At 42.8% G+C, this 24,076-nt stretch overlaps 1 protein-coding gene across 2 annotated transcripts in view; it reads right to left on the bottom strand.

Moving 5' to 3' along the window:
- SYNE1 (spectrin repeat containing nuclear envelope protein 1) overlaps positions 1–24,076 on the bottom strand; it is a 575,530-nt gene that overhangs the window by 207,069 nt on the left and 344,385 nt on the right. For both annotated transcript variants that reach the window (XM_066595961.1, XM_066595958.1), the window contains 8 exons: positions 20,964–21,229; positions 17,997–20,157; positions 11,911–12,248; positions 9,318–9,462; positions 7,088–7,306; positions 5,703–5,968; positions 1,947–2,112; positions 1,054–1,209 (listed from right to left, as the gene is read on the bottom strand). In XM_066595961.1, the coding sequence (XP_066452058.1) occupies positions 1,054–1,209; positions 1,947–2,112; positions 5,703–5,968; positions 7,088–7,306; positions 9,318–9,462; positions 11,911–12,248; positions 17,997–20,157; positions 20,964–21,229 (3,717 nt within the window). The remainder of the gene's footprint in view (positions 1–1,053; positions 1,210–1,946; positions 2,113–5,702; positions 5,969–7,087; positions 7,307–9,317; positions 9,463–11,910; positions 12,249–17,996; positions 20,158–20,963; positions 21,230–24,076) is intronic.

Here is a 24,076-nt window from a genome sequence, read left to right on the forward strand (position 1 = left end):
CTAGGGATGATAACACTGTTTTGTGTTACACTAGATTAGATTTGGTCTAAGAAAGTAGTTACTCTCATAATATATTTCTCATGAAGAAAACAAAGTACATACAAAACAACATTTAAAATCAAACAAATAAATAAAAAAACAACAATTTGTATTATACTGATGTTGCTCAGTGTTGTTTAGAGACTGTGCAAGCTTTGTCTGTCTACCTGTGTTAAACTGAAAAACAGAGCATCCATGTGATTACGGGTGACTGTCGTCCATTATCTTCTACAGGAGATCTGCAAAATGCCACTATGGCCTGTTCATTCAGACGCATTGTATTACTTAGAAAGTTTTCACTTTATTAAGATTTAGTTCTAAAAATTGCCACATGGTGGCAGTAGAGAGAGTATTAGAAAATAGCTAAGCATAGAAGTTTGGCATTTTTGGTATTTCAGTTTTCTGTCCAAATTGCTCACTCTATTAGGCCGGTTTCACAAGGGCATGAAAATCGCACAAGATGTGCGCATTGTGAGACGCACAAATCTCACACAAATATGAACCTCATTCTTTTTAATGTGGTCATACACATGAGCTGTTTTTAACATTTCTAAGAGTTGGATGACTCCTTTTTGAACACATGATACTGCAGACTATGTGCCACATTTACTAAAACTAGCATTTTTATACCAGTCTAACTAAAGGTGACAGTAGGTCTGATTTGCACCATATTTACTTTAAAAAAGTCATACGTCTAATAAATTTTACTCATTGTTGACCTGTCAGACATACAGAAAATCAAACCTTTTCCTGAGCAGGCATAGATCTTAACCAGAAATTTGCACCCTTTTAATAAACTTGCCCTCCAATCCATCTCCTGGGAGCCCACACCCACTTTTCATCTCACCTTTTAAATTTGACAAGAAAGTTATAAAATTTAACGTAAATTTGCAGTATGTTTTATTTGCATCTAATATTATACATAGTTTCGCCAAAGCTGGCATGTATAAAATGTGGCCTGTGAGTCTCATTTTCACAAATCTTTCCTTATAATGGCCAGTATATTCAATTTACCTCCTCATTTATATTGGCCAAGGCTAATGCGACCTCAGCCAGCAGCAATGAGAGCTCAGATGGCAGAATTGTGTACATTTCCAAATATTTATTCTGCTGCTCTTCAGATATCTTTTCCAATTTCTGACGATGAGAATTCAGCTCCTGGTGTAGGACCTTGTACAAAGGAGAAAGCAATGTCAGAGAAGAATGGCTTCTTTACACAGTCTGAATACAACAGACGAGAGAGAAAGAGCCGCACTGCTCAGTCCTGCTACAGGCTAATGCTCCATTTACATGGGGCGATTGTTCTATGTGAAGCGCAGAGCAGTGAACGGAAGTGAGCGAACCAGCAATGATTTTTATGCAAACAAACTCAGCGGCAAACGAAAAGTAAACAAATAGCGTACAATGGCTTTGCGTTTAGATGTAACGATTATCGCAGATTTTCAGTCATTTAAACGAAGTTTGCTCGACAATCGTTACGTGGAAATGAGCCATAATGGTGGCTACATCTGATAGCCACTATACCTTGCCTCCTGATTTCTTGGGACTGTCTATTACATGTACCATTATAAATTGCTCACGTAAGGCAGATTTCTGTAGTGATTATTTCGGCTGGCTGGTTGGTTGCATGTACTTTCAGCAGAGAGCAGTGCAGGACCATGGACGAGAACAGTGAGTTGGGCACTATGGCTGTCCCAATTTTAGAATATCATCTGTTTTGGCTGCTGTCTTGGCATTCAGCGATTATTACAAGGTCACGTTAATAAAGGAAGGTCTACTGTATTTTCATGGTTTCATGTTTGAAAGGCGAACAACAAACCTGCTATTGACTTTGGCATTGGATTTTGTCATAACAGCTAGTTTATAACTAGTTCCTAATAAAATGACTGTTTCACACAATGCTGTACCTGGAATTCATCCAACTGCATATCAGCTTCTGGCGCAGAATTCAGTAAAGTGTCTTTGGTATCTCTGATCCAGGCTTTAACAATGTTAAGCTCCTTCTCCACATCCTCTCGCTCCTTCAGTTCCTGCTCTACAAGCTTTTTGCTTTTCTTGACTTTCTGTTGCATACTGTGAGGCACATGAATACATAGAGGAATGATTAGTAGAAATCTTATATATCTCATTACCAAATCACTGTCAGACAGAAAGACAAAAAAGTGCTTCATGGTGCAGCACAGCGTAAACTACAGCCAAGATAGGGATAGTGCTACCTGGAGTTATATAGCAGCACAACCCACTGATGAGCCTGTCGGTGAGCAGCAGCCTCCCTAACAGATAGATGGTGACTTCTGAAATCGGCAAAGAACATAAGAATGGAGAATCCGGTGCACTGATGACAGGATCTCCGGGACTGAACTTAAAACTTTAATGATGAAGTATTTTAAAGCTGAACCAGAGTTTTCATAGGGCTCTTATGCTCTTTGCTGATTTCATTACCAAATCATTAACTGTTACATGACCTATATACTTAATGACTGTGATATATCTTGCATACGTTAGTTTGCATTCTACCCTGAAAACATTTGTACATTCATAGGGTGTATAGTGGTAAAAGTCTTGCTATATTCCCTATAAAGATATAGAAGTAACTGCAGATTACATCCAAGGTAGACCATACTGTTTACCTTAGTTCCAAAGCTAGAGGTGTCTGGATGTATAAAAACCTATTATTGCAGTACTTAGACATAGCTTACATTGTAAAACTACTTAAAGGGTGGATTCCCCAAATTAAAGGGGTTGTCCAGTTACAAACTATTGATGGGCCTATCTGCAAATTAGGCCATCAATAGTAGATAGTTGGGAGTCCACCACCCAGGACCAACGATGATCAGCTGTTTGTCAGGCCGGTGTGCTTTTGCACTGACCTGATGTCTGCAGGAAGCTAACAGCTCAGTTTCTTCTGAAAGTGGCCAAGTTTGGTGTTACAAGCAAAGTTCTTATTCATTTGAATGGCAACTTGGCCTGCAATGCCAAACATGGCCACTGCAATGGGAATGGAGCTGTCTGCTTCCTGCAGAAATCAGCTCAGTGCACGAGCACATTATAAAGAAAACTGCTGATCAGCAGGGATTTCAGGTGGCAGATTTTGGCTGATTTACTATTGGACTATCTTGCATATATTGCCTATTCAAAGGATAGATGATAAATGCCTGATTGCTGGGGGCTACTGTTGAGACTCCCATCAATCATGAGAGAGGCTGTCCAATGTACCCCTTTCTTCCTCACTACACTATCCACAATGAAGAGGAGCTTGAATGGAGCACTGTACTCTTGGGAAGTCCCATAGAGATAAATGAAGCAGCAGCGTGCATGCTCGGCCACTCCACCTCAGCCATTCAAACTCCTCCTCACTACAGAGAGGAGTAAAGGGGCACAGTAGACCCCGGTTCTACTAATATGCACCAATTCATTCGAGTTCCATGAGAAAAGGGATACAGATGTAACAAAATGCAACACAACAAGTGCCATTGAAAACCTTTTGAAAAGGAAAGAAAAAAATTCTCTGCCACAATTTAACACATTGTTGGGTTAAGCTTTGCTACATCTGTACATAGTATCCTCGTTCTTGTGATCAGTGGGGGTCCCAGTGGTGGGAACGCCAGTGATCAGAGATTTATCACCTATCACCTGTGGATAGGTGAGAATGTTGATTCTGAGAATAGTCCTTTGAAGGGTAAGAACAATACAGGGTGAGCACAGCACAATCCGTGATTTCCAACAAATATAGAAGATAACTTTATTGGACTATTCTTACACGTTGGTGGCTACAGTTGTATCAACTCATAAAGAGAGAAAATCATATTTTATGTCTGCTGTCACGACATTTCTAAGCATATTCCAAGAAGTTATGACTTTATAGCTACTTGAAGGACTGTTTTTGTGCTCACTCTGTATATTGCCTAGTTAGCATATGAAGATGATAATGGAACTTAGAGACCTGTGTTATCACAGAGGTCAAAATGTACAACAAGAATTTTTCATGAAAGTATTAGGCCTCATGTCCATGGATGTGTCGGATTTCACGTGCGGGAGCCTGCAGTGGAATTCCACCCTGCGTACTTGTGTGGGCAGGCGGCGTCTGCGCGGACTTCTCTTCTGCCGGCACATTTGAACTGCGGATGGTCTGCATGGCTCGCCGTCAGACATGCGCAGTACAGATTTTTTTTTTGTAATTTCCAGCTTTCCCACGGGATCGAATGGCTTCCATTGACTTCAGCGGAAGCCTTCTGTGCAGAAAACCACACTGAAATGGAGCATGCTGAGATTTGTTTTCTGGACTAAAAGGTCGGCCAAACAAATCCGCAAGCTTTAATTACAGTGCGGACGCCCATGCTTCCCTTTAGGCAGCTTTAATTTCGGAGGCACCTGCGTGGATTCCGCAATTCAAATCCACCCGTGTACACAAAGCCTTAAACAAGCTCTTGTAATGACCAAATACTGATATAAATTGACACTTATCCATTATTTACATTTAGAACAATCTGATATCACAGTCCAAAATGGCATGGAATGACTGTTGTCCATCTAACCTTGAGGTGATAGAATACAATCTGGTTGCCATCAACGCATACTCCCAAACAATCATCTATAAGACTTTGTCAACAACCAGTAAGGGCGCCTTTACACTGGCGATAAAACCATGCGAGATTTGTGCCTTGTGAGATGCACAAATATGAAACCCATTATTTTGAATGGGTTTATTTACATCTGCGATGTTTTCCTGCATAGCATCATATTCCTTTAGCGATCGTCTTCCATTGATTTAAATGGGGATGGTCCCATTGAAAACAGTGGAAAAGAGTGTGATCTCCTGCCGCTGGTGAGAGAGCTGCGGCAGGGGATTCATTAAGCCCTGTTCCACATGTTTTCAATGGGAGAACATGCAATCTTCTGCCACAGCAGTGACAGCTACGGTGGGGAAGACGGGAACCCCTGCAGGAATACGAGGCAGTTTCCTTGTGAAAACGTCTCGCATCCAGGGGGTTTTAGAAGGACTGCAAGGGTGATATAGGGCCATTAATTACGACCCGATATCACCCTCACCAGTGTGCAGGAGCCCTAAGTCCCTAAAAAAAATGTGTCTTCGGGTAAAGGTAAAATTAGTACTAAACTGAGAGCATAGGAGGGGCATGGACGCTTTCCTGGACAATAGCTTTCTCTGTCTCATGTTGGTTTTACATCTGTGTCGGTACCTCAAGCTGGAGGTTCCGACGCAGATCCGGCTGAAAATACCGGAAGAAATGCAACACTTTTTCTTCCGTCAAAAAGCCGAGTAGCTAGGCAGAAAGCAGACGGACTCCATTATAGTCAATAGGGTCCACCCGGTGCTGTTCAGTTCCGTCCACAGGGTTCTCTTTTTCTGCTCCCAAAACGGAGCAGGGAAGCAAATCTCCAGCGCAGAAGAGAAACCAGCGATGCTAAATTTGTTGTGAAAATATATTCATGAACCTGTTCAACAGGCCTTTAGAAATATCTCAGATAAACAGTAAGGAATAGGCTGAAATAACTGCAGTTAGACCTTGTTTCTGTCTTATTACTCTTGGAACTTTTTTCTTTGTATTCGATGGATGGACACTCCGGCTGCAGGAATTGTATGTACATTGTGGCTACTTGGACCATTGCTGTTCATTAATATGGTCACGTATGCTAAGTCTTACTTGGAACATCGGTCAAGCATGGCTTTCATTTCTTGAATGACTGGCAGGTCCTCCATGCTGGCTGATTCAGTATGCACATCTCGAAGGAGACCATTTAAAGCAAGCTGCCTCAGGCGATTAACTGCAGAATACTCTTGCTCTACGTCTCGAGAGAAAGTCTCATGACTTTCCAGTAGCTCAATCAGTTCAGCCTTTGACGCCTTTTCAGTAGAGTTGTCTGGAAGGCGTTCCTGGAGCTGATCAATTGCCAAGGTAGATTCATGTATCTGGGAACATAAACAACATCCACTGTAAGGAAATTAACCAAAATGGTCTTGCAGAAAGTTATGTCTGGAGAGTTTACACTTCAGGCCTATTTGTTTACCTATAATAAAAAAATGTAAAGCTTTATCAGGACTTTTCTCTGTTTCTTGTGCAAGGCCCCTCTAAGGGAACATCTGAGCTTGAAAACGCTGACCAGCTGCAGGCAGTATGTTTAGAGCTGGAGGAGCGGGGCAGATTGATATATAGTTTTGTGGGAAAGGATTCAGTATAACTCACTTAATTCTCTGCTCATTCTGGGCTTGGAGGTCCTGTGGGCACTTCTATCAGTGACTAACAGCTATTCCTATAAGCATAATCATACAATACAGAGATAGCTGTCAATCACTGATAGGACCGCCCATTGGACCTCCAAGCCCAGAATGAGCAGAGAATTAAATGGATAAATGAATTACCAGTAAGGACTCATTCACATCAGCATCACAGCTTCTGTTGAGAACCTCCCTTATTGATTTCTGCTAAAAGAATTAGGATGAAATAGCGTGGCAGGATGCGCTATTTCATCTTGTAAAATGACGGATGGCCAAATGGAAATCAAACGGATCAGGAGGAACGGAAACCCGTAGCACTAGTGTCAACTAGCCCTTATACTAAATCTTTTCCCACAAAACTATATATCAGTATGCTCAGCCCCTCCTGCTTGTGGGTTTGGTAGCATTTTCAAGTTTGTCAGGTTCCCTTTAAAGCCCTGCACTACACATAATATAGTTTACCAAGTGTGTTCCTTTAAAGGGGTCTTCCAGTTCTTAAAAAGCGAAAACTTAACATAGCATTAGTCATCAATAGCTGATTGTCAGGGGACAACTATCTAGGACCATGGCCGACTGGGACTCTGGCCAACCAGCTGTTCAATGGGCACTGTGGAATGCTTAATTTCCTGAAGTGGAAACCCATTTTAAAACTAACATGCTACAATACTCTGCTGCATCGAGAAAAAGTAATGTCATGAATCTGCATTGCAATCAAGAATATAATCCAGGAAAATGTGTGTATAATACATACTGATAGCTTCTATGGGTTTATGGAAGCATGTAGATCAATGCAGTTTCCGTCATATTTGCTACCTTATCACTCAGCTCCTTCCATTCCTGAGCAGCTTCTTCCAGTAGTTTCTCCTGTTCCCGAGCTGTACTGCGAAGTCTGGTCCATCGTTGCCACACTGTTGACATTGACTTACTTATGGTGGCTTTGCTGGTGTTATTCCCCAGCTTCTCCATTGTTGATGCTTTTTCCTCCAGTGCTGTGATTTTCTCATGGAAAGAATTTACCGAATTTACCAAAGTCTGTAACATATAATGTCATATTTGGATTTGATTCATACAGAATTAAGAGTGTATTTTTGCATGTGCAGTCATATCAGTTTCTGTAAAGCGCATCAAACAATGTTAACCCATATGACTATGTATTTTGACAAGTAACAAATCCTGGAAACACATCGTTAGGTCGTTTTCACACGGGCGAGAATTCGAACCCCATTCCTTTGAATGGGGTCATACACATAAGCAGTTTTTTTCCCCCATTGCATCACACCGCGGCACATCCTATGTTTGGGCAAACCCCTGCATCACATCGCCCATTGTTTGGGGAAACCTCACGTGAGTGCGATGTGAGGTTTCCCCATTGAAAACAATGGCATAAACTCCATGATCCTCTGCTGCAGCTACTTCCCCACAGTGATACGGGGCGGTTTTGATATAAAAATGCCTCGCATCCACGAGCAAATCGCATGTTGGCGAGCGGAATATTGGACCGTGATTGACGGCCTGATATTGCGTTCGCCCATGTGAAGTTAACCTTAGAAAGGAATTTTAGCACATTCTTCTATGGAGAACCATTTCAAGTCAAATAAGTAGTAACTTTTTTTAAACTTGTATGTTCATCTCAAGTGTTGCCACAACATTTTTATTACGATCAAGTTAGACATTTGCATGCAGCACAAGAGATAGTGTGTGTGCGGGGACGAGTGTCAGGCATCGTTTGCCCGACATTTGTCCCGTCTAAATGGAGTTAAACTCTGTTGTGCCCAATGTAACCAGATTGAACCTCAACTGATGTTACTTATGCATGGAAATGGATTCGGTCTTGTTTCTTAATCATTATTTTTCTTAGGCTCTGTTCAGACCATATTAACCTCTGCATGCCCATGTTCCATGTGAATCCCCGAAAGAGGAATTTTAAATGAAACCCGGCATAGAACTACAGGCTTTCATTAGTCAAAGAGAAATCAATAAGGTCTGCATTTGAGCAGGTTTCTGGGATTTGACCCAGACAGAATAATGTAATCGACTAGGTTGCTCTTGTCTAATGCTGTAAAGGAACAGGAATCTGCTGAAATAGAGACCTTGGTGGTCTCTGTTTGACTACTGAAAGCCTACAGTTATATCATGGAGTTCCGATTGAATCCCGTTTTTGGGAATTCAGACGTAACCCTGGGATTCAAGGCTGGGACATAGAGGTTAACGCAGTCTGAAGAAAGCCTTTCCATGCTGTGAAAGACAATGGCCTTATCTAAGGCTACAGAGGACCACAAATGTTAGTTACCGTATATTCTGGCGTATAAGACGACCTTTTAACCCCCAAAAAATCTTCTTAGAAAAAAAAAAAAAGCAGTAATCCCCTCCCACGACGTAATGCGGCGCTGCTGCAGGCTATTGCTCCGTCCTCGTCCCCGACAGAGCATTGCTTTCTGGATGCGGGGCTTGAAATCCCTGAAAGCTAATGCTGTGATTGACTAACTCACGCAGCGTCAGCCAATCACAGCCTTTCAATGACATCATTGAATGGCTGTGATTGGCTGACGCCGCCTGAGTTAGCCAATCACAGCCATTCAATGAGGTCATTGAATGGCTGGGATTTGCTGACGTTGCCTGCGTTAGCCAATCGCAGCCATTCAATGATGTCATTGAATGGCTATGATTTGCTGACGCCGCGTGAGTTAGCCAATCACAGCATTAGCTTTCAGGGATTTCAAGCCCCGCATCCAGAAAGCAATGCTCTGTCGGGGACGAGGAGGGAGCGACAGCCTGCAGCAGCGCCGCAGAACGCCAGGGAAGGTGAGTACTGCTTTTTTTTTTGACACTGTATTCCCGGCATATAAGGTGACAGTTGGGGGGCCGTCTTATACGCCGGAATATATGGTACATGCAGACTAAGGTTTATTCTCACTAGTATTACATTTTATAAAAATATCAAAAATTGTTAGAAGTATGCATTGCATAAATACTTTTTCAAAGCATTAGTTATCATATTTATTAAGTAATTAATAAATGTGTTCTTGGCGATTGCATTGCTTACCTTATGAGCCACAAGTTTCTCTTCAGCCTTATGACATGAAATATCTTTAGTGAGTGAAAACTTGAATAACTTTTTCTCAACTTCATTCAGGGAAATTACAACTTGGTTTCTTTCTTCTTGATATAAATGCCATTGAACTGTACATCTAGAAGTGAAAAAAAGTTGTGACCATGAGGTGCAGGCTTGAATTCAATGGAAGCTATGCCTTCATAACCAACCCGGGTCACTACAACGTGTATGGAGCTGTCTACACCTTGCTCCGTACATACTGACAGCCGCCAAGACAACAGCTCTCCCCTAACCACAAACCCCTGCCCATCAATTATTGATGACCTATCCAGACAGTAGGTCAGCAATGGCTAACAGATGAACAACCCCTTTAAACAAAGGTTTACCTCTTAATACCATTTTAAAGTTTTCACATAGAGTTATTAAACCTAAACTTTGACTAAGTAAATACTATTTAACCTGTACAGATCTGACTTTGGGCCCTTATAGACGGGACAATTATTATTGCTCAGTTTATTGCTGGATGATCCAAATCTGAACAATCAGCCCACCAATCAACAACTTCTGGTCTGACATTACCGCCTTTACGAACTCACTTTTATTATCCCCTTTTACTATATCAATGGATCCCAAAATAATCCTATTTGGCTTATTGCCCAAATATACACGCACCTTCCTCAAGAAAATACTGTTCCTGGCCCGCAAGGTGGTAGTATTACACTGGATGGCTGCAGACCCACCCCTACTAACACAATGGATAAAACTAATAAATGATGTCATTCCCTATGAAAAAATTATCTATAAAAACAGGGGATGCCCGGGTAGGTTTCAGGAGATCTGGGGCCTCTGGCTCATCAACCGTTACACTTTATCATCAACCTGATCTTTATCCGGGCTCCTACCCTTCTCCTCCCCCCTCTATATCTCCCCTCTCTCGCATCTCTCTCATTCCTCCCTACATTCCATTCGCATTTCTGATATACTCTTCACCTCTCCATCAGGCGCTGAGCGGCTGCCCGTCGCGGGCTCTCCGGCACTCCCTCCCCCCCTTATTGTTATTCAACTGTTCAACATGAAACCAAGAAAAACAAAAAAGCAATATCTTTATTGACCAGTTTATATAGGTACAGTTCAACTCTAGGTGTACTTGTACGCATATATATTATTCGTTAGAAATACTCATTGCCATGTATGATGCTTATCTCTAAACAAGTATGCTCTGTACCATGATCTTTGCATTTTGACAAATAAAACCAAGTTAAAAAAAAAATCTGAACAATCATAGTTCAGTGTAAACGTGGCCAACGACTGAACAACGTACGATAATTCAGCTGCTTATCGTTTGTCGTTCTATTTAGGCAGGCATATAAATGAGCCGTCTACCAGCCCGCGTAAACAAGCAATCGTCCATCTATGAATGACTGCCTGCTTACTGTGAATAGGATGCAAGAAATGAACAACTGTGCTACTTTGTGTGCTTATTCCGTGTATATCCAAAATAAAGAGAACTATTTACTCCGGAGAGGAAACCTTCGGAACCAACATGTCCAGGTATACAGATAAGGAGCTGCCAGTAGCTGTAGAGGTAGCTTCCAACAGGCTTATTCCAAAAGACAATTCAATAAAAGTACAAGGGTATGGCAGTTAGCAATTAACATATAATTGGCTTACCAATTGGGTGTGGCCGTTTGGATGGGTGGTCACATCACCATGCCCTTCCAGGCCACTTTTATGACCAAGGCTGTGACATAAAATTCAGGGTGCCTACCCACCAGCAATATTTTTTTCTTGCGATGGGAGAGCGATGATTATGAAACCAATGATTTTCAATGGTTCTATAATCATTTGCAATTTTTTTTCTTAAGTCTCGCAGTGCAGAGAAAAAATCTGCGATATCGCTTAGCGTTTTCAATGGGGCCGGCCGGCGGTCCCCAGAAAGCGCTGGTCTCATTTGCTGAGCGCTCAGCCAATCGCAGGCAGTATTCAGCCATTGAATGACAGCTGAGCACTGCCTGTGATTGGTCCCATTGCTCAGCCAATCACAGGCAGCGCTCAGCCATTTATCAATGAATGGCTGAGTGCTGCCTGTGATTGGCTGAGCGCTCAGCCAATGAGACCAGTGCCTCCAGAACACAGAAGATTGCCGTATCGGAGAGAAGAGCCAGACGGCTTTTCTAGGTGAGTATAATTTTTTTTTTTACAACTATTGCTGATTTTCCGGAAGGGGGTTATATTTCAAGCCCTTCCCCGAAAATCATCGCTGCAGAGGTTGCCTGCAACGCACTGCTTTTAATGGGGCTGCAGCAATGCCGGCCCCACTGAAAGCAATGGGATAGCAGCACGGACTTCTGCCACAGCTGTGGCAGAAGTCCGCGATGTACTCCCTATGTTTGCAATGGGGCTGGCGCTGCTGCCGCTGGCCCCACTGAAAACAATGAGTGATATCACAGTGTTTTCTCTGCGCTGCGAGGCACTCTATCTTGCATCACTAGAAAAAATATCGCTAGTTGGTAGGCACCCTTAGGTGGAGGTACAAGAATATGCCATCTACATTCCGCAATGAAAGACTAAAACAAAGCCATACCTTCTTAGCAGTTCCAGTTGGGTTTGAGCTTGCTCCTTGGTCTCTTTCCCTCTTTTTTTTATGGAGGCCACAGCTTGCTTGAGTTGATCCAGTTCAGACTTGTTAACACATCCTTCAAGCTCAGAAGTTAAAACGCGAAGTTCATCAATAAGACCATTTAATTTATTTTCAGAGCTAAAAAAATCAGTGTAGTCCCTAAGAGTGTCTTCAGCGGTCTCAATATCCACGCCGTTCGAAGTTTGTTGCAGAATTTGGTGCGCTTCTTCTAGCCAATTAGAGGCAGACTGTAAAGCTTGATGATATCTTTGACTTGTGATGTACATTTTATCGAGAGTAGTCTACAAGAAACAGGAATGTGTAAGACTCATAGGCGTACATATAGGGGTTGCTGGGGTCACGGTTGCGACCCGGCCCCTGAGCCCCCAGGGGCCCTCCTTCACACGGACTGACCGCAGTTACTTTCACTAAGGTCTCTGCGCCGGCCGGCAGCTTCTCCTGCACGCCGGCGCTTCCTCCCGGACCTCCGCTCAGACTCCTTCCTTGAACGCAGGTCCGGGAGGAAACGCCGGCGTGCAGGAGAAGTTGCCGGCCTGCGCGCATATGTTTCTTTTCAGCCGCACTTCTGTAGCCTTGAGCAATTCCAGTAACCTCATTGGTTGCTGGGGACACACCTTCCTTTCAGATGTGCCCGAGGATACATTTACACAGAGCTGTGCACGAGAAGCAGGTGCTGACAGGAATACCGTTACACAGATCGGCGGTGGATTCACTGCTTCTCGTGCTTCCACAGCTCTGTGAATACACGGCCGATCTGTGTAACTGTATTCCTGTCAGCACCTGCTTCTCGTGCACAGCTGTGTAACTGTATCCTCGGGCACATCTGAAAGGAAGGTGTGTCCCCAACAACCAATGAGGTGGCTGGAATTGCTCAAGGCTACAGAAGTGGGGCTGAAACTGCGGTCAGTGTACGGGACCCTGTGTGATGGGGTGGGGGAGAACGAGGGGGACTCTGTGTGATGGGCGGGGGAGAACGAGGGGGACTCTGTGTGATGGGCGGGGGAGAACAAGTGGGACCCTGTGTGATGGGGGGGGGAGAACAAGTGGGACCCTGTGTGATGGGGGGGAGAGAACGAGGGGCACCCTGTGTGATGGGGGGGGGAGAGAACGAGGGGCACCCTGTGTGATGGGGGGGAGAACGAGGGGGGCCCTGTGTGATGGGGGGAGAACGAGGGGGGCCCTGTGTGATGGGGGGGAGAACGAGGGGGGCCCTGTGTGATGGGGGGGAGAACGAGGGGGGCCCTGTGTGATGGGGGGGGGGAGAGAACGAGGGGCACCCTGTGTGATGGGGGGGGAGAACGAGGGGCACCCTGTGTGATGGGGGGAGAACGAGGGGGGCCCTGTGTGATGGGGGGAGAACGAGGGGGGCCCTGTGTGATGGGGGGGAGAACGAGGGGGGCCCTGTGTGATGGGGGGGGGGGGAACGAGGGTGATCCTGTGTGATTGGGGGGAGAACGAGGGTGATCCTGTGTAATGGGGGGAAAACGAGGGGGATACTGTGTGATGGGGGAGAGAACGAGAGGGATCCGGTGTGATGGGGAGTGGGGGGCGGGGAACGAGGGGCGTTCCGTGTAATGGGGGGTGGGGGGGGAGCGAGGGGCATTCCGTGTGATGGGGAGTGGTGGGGGGGGGGGGGGGCGACGACGACAAGGGGTGTTCCATGTGATGGGGAGTGTTTAGAGTGTCAATGCGTATGGAAACAATGTATTGCGTATGGGCGGTGTATCACATGCAGCCCATACAAGTCTACAGGGCTCACGTTGCATGGTACACAAAGAAAGAGAGCATGCTGGGATTTATTTCTCTTGTATATCTACACGCAGTCCATTGACTTTCATTGACTCCGTTCACTGCGCACCACGTATGTGTGCGCAACGCACGCATAATAGGTGGTGAAAACCTGGCCGTGGACATGAGCCCTAACATGTTATATAAAGTTAACTTATGTTGTCTCTATTGTATGTATTGTTATTATGCTGTCTCCAATGTATATGTGTGTGTGAATATATATATATATATTTCGTGAGGAAGCAAAGCATGCCTTGAGGCTTGTGTTCTGGATGTTTTAAAACCCCTGATTACTAATGATCTATTGATGGGTCATTTAAAAAAAACAGTGATGTAGCTAAAAGTGATGTAGAAGGAGTAGCCGTGAAAAGGAGTGGGGGTTGGAGGGGTCTGTAGGGGGGCCCCAAGCTAAACTTTTGCACCCGGGCCCATGAGCCTCTAGCTACGCCCCTGGTAAGACTTTCAATAGGTCAAATATTACATATAGGTTTAGTTTTAGATTTACATATAGGTTTAGTTTTAGATTTAAATGTTTGTATATTTGGCTAGTTTCAGTCAGGTTAAGAAAATGAATGGAGTTTATACTTCTCTCTAGCCCAAATAAGACACCTTTAAGGGGATACAGACAGGGCAGATTTGCAGCGGAATTTCCGTGCAGACTCTCCTCACGGAAATTCCGCTGGATTTACAGTAGTGGAAAAGTGGATGAGATTTCTAAAATCTTGTCCATAAGCTGCGAAAATAAACCACACAAAACCCGTGTGCAAATTGACGTGCGGTGCGGAATTAAATTTATGTCAATTTTATTGCCGTGTCCACTGCAAAATTCACCTCTTCTCAATGAGGGGGTGAATTCTGCAATACGCGATAAAACCAGCTTCAAAATCCACACTAAATGGTGCAGGTTTGGAGGCAGGCTTTCTGAGGCAAATCAGCCCTCGAATGGACCCAGCCTGATATGCCAGGTAATACACATACACTGTAGGAGCGAATTTCTGGATAGAAATTACAAACAGCCTGTGAGGGTGTTAGCATACTTCTGCTTACATTACGTGTACAATATGATGGTAAGGACTGCTATAAATGACTGTGTGGTCATTATACAAATAAAACACAATGAAGCATATCGTTTAACCCCTTAAGGACCAGGCTGTTTTGCACCTTAAGGGCCAGACACTTTTTGGGGATTTTACCCATGTGGCGCTTTTACTGCCCTATTTTTTTTCCTTTAGCTACTAAAATTATTTTTGTTGTGTTTTTTTTCCTGTGACACATAGGACTATATTTTTAATGTCTTTTTCACTGACTTTCTTTTCTGTTTTTTAGTTTTATTGGGGTAAAAAGCTAAAAAAATTATTTTTTTAACATTTCTAGTTATTTTTTTTAATTAGTATATCTACACTAAAATAATGTATGGGAACGGGTTCCTCATTTTGTTTCGAACGTTTTGATACATAATATGTATAGTTTTTGATTACAGGGCGCTTATAGTGACAGTTTTGGTTGGCGTTGGCTTTGGGTTATTTTCTTTCTTATGTATATATTGTTGTTTTAGGGCTTAGTCAGATGGGCGTTTTTTGCCGCGATTTGCGCATGCGCATGCGTCCGGCGATTTTTTAAAACCATTGCTTCGCAATGGTATCGGACACATGAGCGCTTTTTATGCGCTCGTCCGAAAAATTATAGAACAAAAAATCGCAGATCGCACCTATCTGCGATCTGCGATTCCTGTTCGCTTCTGTATATGCGCTCAATGGGGCCGGCGGCAGCAGCGCCGACCCCATTGAGAACATATAGAAGACAAATCATTCTTCTCTGCCACAGCTGTAACAGCTGTGGCAGAGAAGAACGATGTTTGCCCATTGAATTCAATGGAGCGGCAATACAGCCGCTCCATTGAAAGCAATGGGCTGCCGGCGTGCGCGGGGTTAATTGTCGGGAAGGGGTTAAATATATAAACCCTTCCCTGCAATTCATGCTAAAATGTGTTAAAATAAAAAAAAATTGTATACTCACCTTTCCGCTGCAGCCGGAGTCCAGCCGCGGCCGCTGTCAGTTCTCCTGAACTGCTTCTCGGCACTATTCAGCCGGCGGGGCTTTAAAATCCCCGCCTGCTGAATGATCTGCTCTGATTGGTCACAGCCTGACCAATCAGAGGCCGGTTTCACTCACACACCCATTCAGGAATTCATGAATGGGTGAGTGACTGCTGCCTCTCAGCGCTGAGCCAATCAGGGGCAGGTCTGACTCACATCCATTCATGAATTCATGAATGGGTGTGAGTGAGGCATGCCTCTGATTGGCTCAGCGCTGAGCCAATCAGGGGGCGGGTCTGACTCACACCCCCTTCACACCCACTGCAGGACGGCTGCCCGGAGCTGCAGGCAGAAGGTGAGAATGCATTTTTTTTTTATTTTAACACATTTTAGGATGGATTGCAGGGAAGGGCTTATATATTTAAGCCCTTACCGACAATTCATCCCGGGCTCGCCCGCAGCGCATTGCTTTCAATGGAGACGGCTGTATTGCCGTCTCCATTGAATGCAATGCGCTGGACAGCTCCGGCCCGTTTCTAATGAAACGCGGCTAGGAGCAGATTTTCGGGCGATTTGCGGGCACCGGTCACGCGATTTGCGGATGCGCATCCGTCATGCGATCCGCAAATCGCGGCAAAAAACGCCCGTCTGACTAAGGCCTCATTCTGTAATTCTTATTTACTGATGTATGTAATTATGTTTTTTACCATCTATGTCCCCAATGTCTCTGGGGGACATTCACATGTTTTATTTTCCTTTATTTGACATTTTTCCACTTTAGCTGGGGCATCCATAGCAGTCACAGTTACAGGCAAAAAGCAACCCCTGTAGTGACATTAGAAGGGGAACCCCTGCTACAGAAGGGGACCCCTGGCGGTAACATGATCCCCCCCCCCCCCCCCCCCCCCGGCTCCCGGAGTGGAAGAAACCCTTCCACTTTCACTTTCTAGTACACAGAGCTCAATGAGCGCTGTGCACTCGGGGGAAGCAGAAGGCAGAAAAGGTTAAACCCCCCTCCTGCCTTCTCCTCTGGGTTATCAGCTGTCACTAACAGCTGATAACCCGCTCCTGCCTCTGATTGCAGAGGAAGGAGGCCTAAAGCGCCACCATAATTTTACATACGGCTAAGCTTTAAGCCCAGGGCCAGGCGCCGTAAATTTACAGTGCCTGGTCCTAAACGGGTTAGAATTATTTTGTGCAAAAGCATCATGCAGACCAATAATCTTAAATGTCTTGGATTTCTGTTGGTAACTGGCAGTAATAGTAGAAGTGAAACAGTAAATGAAATGCAAGTCACTTCACAACACTTTCAACTTAAATTCAAGTATTGGATACAAAGGGTCACTTTAAGAAATAATGCAAAACTCAGTTTTAGGAAGCATGAGCTGTCAAGAGTATATGCACTTTTTAAAAACTTTTGACATGTCAGAGCGACATGTCTAACGTTTTGATCAGTAGGGGTCCAGGTGCTGAGCCCCCCACTGATCACTCAAATGCAGGGCCTACAGCACTCACTTGAGCGCTTTTCTCATTTGGCAGTCTTCATTGCCAGTCGGCTCTTCTGAGCTGCTGAAGACAGACACATACACTTCTGTAAACATCTATGCCTCTGTATTCATTTGCCAAAAGGAGTGGACCGGCAGTGAAGACTGCTGAAGAGATACTGCGCATAAGTAACTGGTGCAGCCCTTTCATTTCAGCGATCAGCGCTGTTACACGGCAAAAGTTTTTTTTTTTTAAAAAAAGCAGTAACTTTTTAAGTATAAATGTAGTTAGGAGAACTGGAGATTGCTTACTTTGGGTTCCAGACATGTCTTGAGGAACATTTCTATATTTGTCCAGGATTAGAAAATAAGATGCTTTTTCCCAGAAGCAGTGCCACGCTTGTCTACATCTTGTTTGATATTGCACTTCTCCCAATTTTAAGTAAATGGGTCTGAGCTGTAATTACAGACACAGGCCATGGGCAATAGTACTGCTTCTGGAAACAAGGAGCTCTATTCTATTCTCTTATCATACCCACTGTTTAAATTCCCAAAAACAAATAGTCTACAGAGCTGGTAGGCACTTTATGTCCCCTTGACAGTTTTTCTTTATATCTGAATTAATGTTAGTGTAGAATAGTATACCATTGGATTATTATAGTATTAGTAAAATGGTCAGGATTATTGTCACAAACGTAAAAACTCCAGTTTGTACACACACCTGTCTTCCAGTGATCACTTCATTGATTTCTCTGTCAAGTTCCAATAGTTCAGATATGCTGTTGTCCAAATCAGCTGGTACAAATTCTTTTGCTTTCAGATACTTTTGCTTTTCTCTGTTGCTCAGGGCATTCATAATCCTTAAACTGGATGCAATTTCCTCTTGTTGAATTTGCAACTTTCTGATTTCCTCCTGAACACTTTCAAGCTTCCCATCCAATGCTAGCGGTTCATTCAGTTCTACTTTCTTCTGCCTAAGCCACTCCAATGTACGGCATATTTCAATATGAAAATCTATGCTCTGAATCAATCTGTTTTCACATTCTCCCATCCTTTCTTTCATCACGACATTGTAGGACTTTAACTTTTCACGCCACTGTTTAACCTGAAGCTCTGCGGCTTCATAAGCTGAAGGATCAAGCACTGGAGAAAGTTCTTCTAAATGTTCTGTAACTTGACCGAGAAGTGTGCCCGCATTATGAAGGTTGGCTGCCAATGTACGGTAACTTTTTAGCTTGTCCTCAGCGGGAAGTGTTTCCCCGTTCACTTGTTCCAACTCCTTATTCAGGGCTTCAAATTTTATCTTCAACTTTGAACAAAGGTCTTCATGTCTCCGATAGACATCTTTTGTCTCTGCCAGTTGGCTAACTTTCTGTTCTATGGTCCTTTTCAACCTATGATACTGGCACACAAGCTGCGACATTTCTTCAGGAAGCCACGGTTGTCCTGTGCTACGGAAAATCTCCTTTTTCTGATTTAGTTCATTAACTGCTGTGCCAAGTGTCACAACTTCATTTAGAAGAGACGCATAGTCCTGGTGAAGAGTCAATGCTTCCTCTGATGAAAGGCTGGAGGGAACTTTGTTCATGAGTAAAAAGTGTTCCTCAAGTTCTTTCAAAGCCTTACTTGTCAAATCAATCAATGAAACATACTCTTTACGGAGAAAGATTGCTTCCTGAACTTTACTGAGCTTTTCTTTGGCCTTTGTAACAGCATAGTTAAGTTGTTGTGGCAAAAAATTGAGTTTCTCATCAAGGTAAGATCGTTCAACCTCATTCAATGAAGGCAAAATCTCCTGCCCATTTCTTTGCAAGGAGAGTAAAAGATTTTCATATTCAGGGGCTTGCTCGAGAACTTTTTGATATTTGGAAAGCTGAGTATAGAATTCAGAATCATCGTTCATTAGATTAATCTCTGGAAATGTTAAAACATCTGCTTGTTTGATCCAATGACAAGCTTTGTCTAAATCTTCTTTAAAAAAGTTTCTCGAAACAAAGCTTTTTTCAAGCTCTATGAGCCGTTGGCCACATTTTTGCAAAGTGCTGTCAAAAACATTCTGAAGTTCTTGTAATCTACCTAAAACTTCACTTTTTTCTTGTTCAGTAGCTTCCTTCATTAACTCTCTGCCTTGGTTCCAAAGGCTGTTAATTTCACTCTGGTACATCTTTAAGCTAGCCTGAACATTTTTACATGTTCGGATTTGCTTAGTTACATCATCTGGAAGCAAACAAATGTGCTCCTGAAACATTACCTTCTTTTCATAGTGCTGAATTTGATTTAAGGCCTGATAGGTAGCCATCAAAAACTGTGCCCTTTCAGACAAAGCTTTATTTAAGTGTCTCTTTCTTTGGTTGACCAAATCACTTAGACAGTCAACATGTTTCTGTGAATCTTCTAGTGCCTTCTGAAGCTGTTGCCTTTCATTCAGTCCTAAATTAGCCATTATTTTATCTGTGTCTCTAATGAGGTTTTTCAGCAGCACTTGCTTAGCTTCAACTTCACCGCATATAGTCAGGTGGTCTATAAGAAGGTTTTGAGCAAGTTCAGGTGGTGGGCTTTGTTTTAAGGCTTCTGACATGCTAGGCTGCTGATCTTCAGCCCACTCAGTTAATTCCTGCAGACGGGAATTAAGAAAACTTAATTCTTCCAATGTTGTGGCACAAGTCACAATTTTTGATTTTACTAAGTCTTCTATCCGAGTCCAACGCTGCTCAAAGTGACTGGTTTGCTCTTTAACTAACTCTTTGTCATCTACATTTAAATGGTCAATTATCTTTTGCTTTTGTTCCTTAAGGTCCTCAATAGCAAATCTTCTCTCTTGAAGAATTGATCCTAATGTTTTCAAAGCTTCAAGGTGTGCTGTTGTGCTCTCAGTATCAGATCTGTCAAAAGTAGAAATAATTGTTCAGTTACATATCATTTCTTCATAGAAAATCTACGATAAACATTGTAAACGTCCTGTAAAGCATCAAATACAAAAACAACCTGTACTAGTAACTTTCTGATGGCCTTCAAATCTCTCTAAAGACATTTCTATTATGAGGGACTTTCATGCAGGTGTCTCTAAAAGTATAGTCTGTGGAGCACCAAACTAAAATAAGATATGTTAAAGAGCACATCAAGTCATAATGCTTTTCAACTGCTGTGCTAAATGAAGGAATGGAAGTGGCAGCTGTTCTCAACATACAGGAGGGAATTTACTAAGGAAAGTCGATTTACAATAGTCTTTAACAGCAGTGAACCAGGAAAAAATTGCACTAAACATATACATTTATTGATAATTTCAGCTGTCCATGTGCTAGAAATGCAAATCAACTCCAGCTATGAGCAGACGGAAATGTGTGCTATAGTTTACATCCATTTTTGGCAAATAGTAAATATGCTATGCCATGGGATGCACCGCTCTCTCATTAAGCCCTGCCTACCTTCTCAAAACTTTGGGAAAGTGGCGACTGACACATAAACATTTAACATAATTTTAAGCCTTTTTTACACTAGAATTGTGCTGCACAATTTATAATTAAGGGCCCCTATCCTGCACTCAGAGCAGGGGATGTCAGATTCAGAAGTTATCTAGTGGCTCTGATAATACAGAATGAATGTAAGTTTGGAACAACAAAATATTTAGATTTTAGTACAATCTTTTTTTTATGCTTAGTTTGAAAATAACCTAGCTAGCGTGAATTACCTGGCTAAGTTGTCCCACTCAGAGGTAAGTTTTTCAAGAAAGACGTCAACTATGCCGAGACGGTCATGGTAATCCCGTGTTCTCTGCAGATCTTCCTCTCTCTGTTGGAGTAGACTGTTTACTTGAAAGCAAAAATCAAGCCAGCGGTTACTTAACTGACTGATGTCAGCATGTTCTGGGGACTCTTGTCCATTTGTCAGTTTGTTCACTTTTTCTGTAAAACTGGTGATCTGATCTTGTTGTGACTGAAGTTTCTGACTAAATTCCTAGTGGAGAGACACAAGAGAGAACAGGGAGTAGAACATAATTACTGCACATTTCCAGAGATTTACTAGAATTTACGCAACTGACTCTTAGGTCAGGTTCACACGACCGTATCGTAACACACTGCGTAAGAATCGCAATGTTTTACTGGCATATGGAACTGCGCATCCTTGTGTATTGTTGCGTTCCTGCACGGACTTCCCGGTTTCTTCTTGTTATAATTTCCTTCTCATGTCTCCGAGCAACATTCGTAAAAAATGGCACACATATGCAATGTAATTGTGTATGCACTGCATTTCGAATGTCCCTGTACAGTACAATAGGGCTCTTATGTCCATAATACACGGTAAAATAGAACATGCTGCGTTCTTTGTTAGGTGAGTAACATACACAATAAATATACGCAAGTGTGAGTGGAACAATATAAATCAATGTACTTTAATTGACGCCATTTACTGCGTACTATGTGCGCGCGCATTGCGCGCATAATATGTGATGCAAATATGCTTGGGTGTGCCCAACACGGTTTTTGCTTCTCTTACTGAAGTTCCTCTCATCTCTACAACTTCTATAATAATCGAATCATCACAGTTCCATTCATGGCAACAGAAACCTAAAGGTACCTTTAAATACAGCGATTATTGCTCGGATAATCACTAGAAACTGCAAATTCGGGTGATAGTCGTTCCGTGTACGCGGCCACTGGCAGCAAACTGAGCCAGAAATCACTCACTTGTTGGGGGCACTTGGTTTTTAGCTCACCTAAAAACCAAGCGAATATCAGGCCATGTAAACAGGCAGTTGTTTTTCTATGAACAACTTCCTGTTTGCAGTGAATGGTAGGAAGAGATCTCTGGCCGCAGGCCTTTATTCTCTGAATGACCATTTATCTTGTGTGAAAGCACAGGAGCGATAGTCTACAGCATGGCTGTCAAGCATTTATGCACCCGACAGTCGTCCATTGCAAAGATACCTTTAGTAGTCTGCTGCCCAGTATAAAAAAAAAGTCTGACAGATCCACTATAACTTAATGGGATCCTTTATGGATTCTGTGTATATTTTAACAGATCCTGACATTATTGGAAACACAGCCTGTCAATGGGAGCATTGAACCACTTTAACGTTATAAAATAGAACTTGTATGAGAATGTTAAAGGTTGGAGCACACCTAACTGGTTTTCTACAGTGAACTACTGTACAGTGATTGTATGCTCTATTCATCTCCAGATAGGTAATTCAACAGATGGAGGTAGGCAAGGTGCCGCTAGTCCAGGGGGATGCCACACCAAGAAAAAGAGAGCTTGATAGTGAGCTAGAAGACTGATACAAAAAAACAACCCTTCTTGTATAAAAAAAAAATGGGGAGTCACTGTATACACCTGACTTCTTTTTTATTAAAAACCAGCAGCTATGACATTTTTCGAGGCTACTGCCTCTTCGTCAGATAGGCTGGCCAGTGCACTACTACAGCAGATAGTGGATACAATGAAAAAAATTAAAGGGTGTCAGAGAAAAGCAAAATACAATGAGGTTTATTTACTTAGACTTGTGTTTCACATGCTATCTAAGTAAAGACTATACCCAGCTATAAGCAATAAATGTATTAAGATGTACAAGCCTCATAATACATTTGTTTTATCTAGCAGAACCTTCAAGCACCGGATGAAAACCTATACCAGCGAGGAGCTGGAGCAGAGATTTTGCTATAATCTAGATCACATTATTTTCTGGCATAGATTACAGTAAATGTGATGGGCTGCGCGGGACCACACCCCCAAAAATCAGGCCCTACGCACTTTTTAAAAGTTACAGTTTGGTGATTTGCAACAAAATTAGGACTTTTCATGGTTAGAATTGTGGCGCAAGTAAAATATTGAATATACTCCAATGTTTACAGCATTGGCAAAAATTGCTGCCAATGTAAGGTAGGGTAAAACAATAAATCAGTCAATATACTCATAAAAAGTTCTTTGCTGTTATGATGTTCATTTTTCTTAAAGATGTCATGTTACTTCATAGACTTAGCGGGACAAGGTGTATGGCTTTGCAGCTGCAGTACTAACCAACGAACCGGAACGTTTAAAGGTGGTGCAGGTTGAGGGGCACTTGGGGAACAGTGACCACAATATAATCAACTTCCAGCTGTCATTCAATAGGAAGCCTTATCAGGGAGCAACAAAGAAACTAAACTTTAGTAAAGCAAAATTTGATGTGCTTAGAACTACTATCGGTAACATTAATTGGGACAACATCCTCAAAAATATCGGTATAGAGGACAAATGGGAAAAGTTTAAAAGGATCCTAATCACCTCATGTGAGCAGTTCATTCCCTTTAAAAATAAAAGAAACTCAACTAAAAGGAAACCAATGTGGCTCGACTAGACGGGGGCAATAAACGAAAAAAAGAAAGCGTTCAAACTACTAAAGCAACAAGGCAGCGAAGAAGCGTTAAAATCATACAGGGAAAAAAATAAAATATGCAAAGATACGATCAAAACTGCCAAGGAGGAAGCAGAAAGACAGATCGCCAAAGAGAGCAAAAACAACCCGAAGCTATTTTTCAACTATATTAATAGCAAAAGGATTTGCAGGGAGAGCGCTGGCCCTTTAAAAAATAATGCAGGAGAAATCATTGATGATGACGAAGAGAAAGCAAATCTACTAAACAGGTTCTTCTCAAGTGTATTCACAAACGAAAAGGAAATGCCACACGAGAAGCAGGGGAATAAAATGAACCCCTCACAAAATATCTCATACCTAACTTAGGAGGAGGTGCGGAAGCGACTAAAGAAAACTAAAATTGATAAATCGCCGGGCCCAGATGGATTACACCCAAGGATACTAAGGGA

The sequence above is a fragment of the Eleutherodactylus coqui genome, chromosome 3, assembly GCF_035609145.1.
Source record: "Eleutherodactylus coqui strain aEleCoq1 chromosome 3, aEleCoq1.hap1, whole genome shotgun sequence".
In the NCBI taxonomy this organism is placed as follows: Eukaryota; Metazoa; Chordata; class Amphibia; order Anura; family Eleutherodactylidae; genus Eleutherodactylus; species Eleutherodactylus coqui.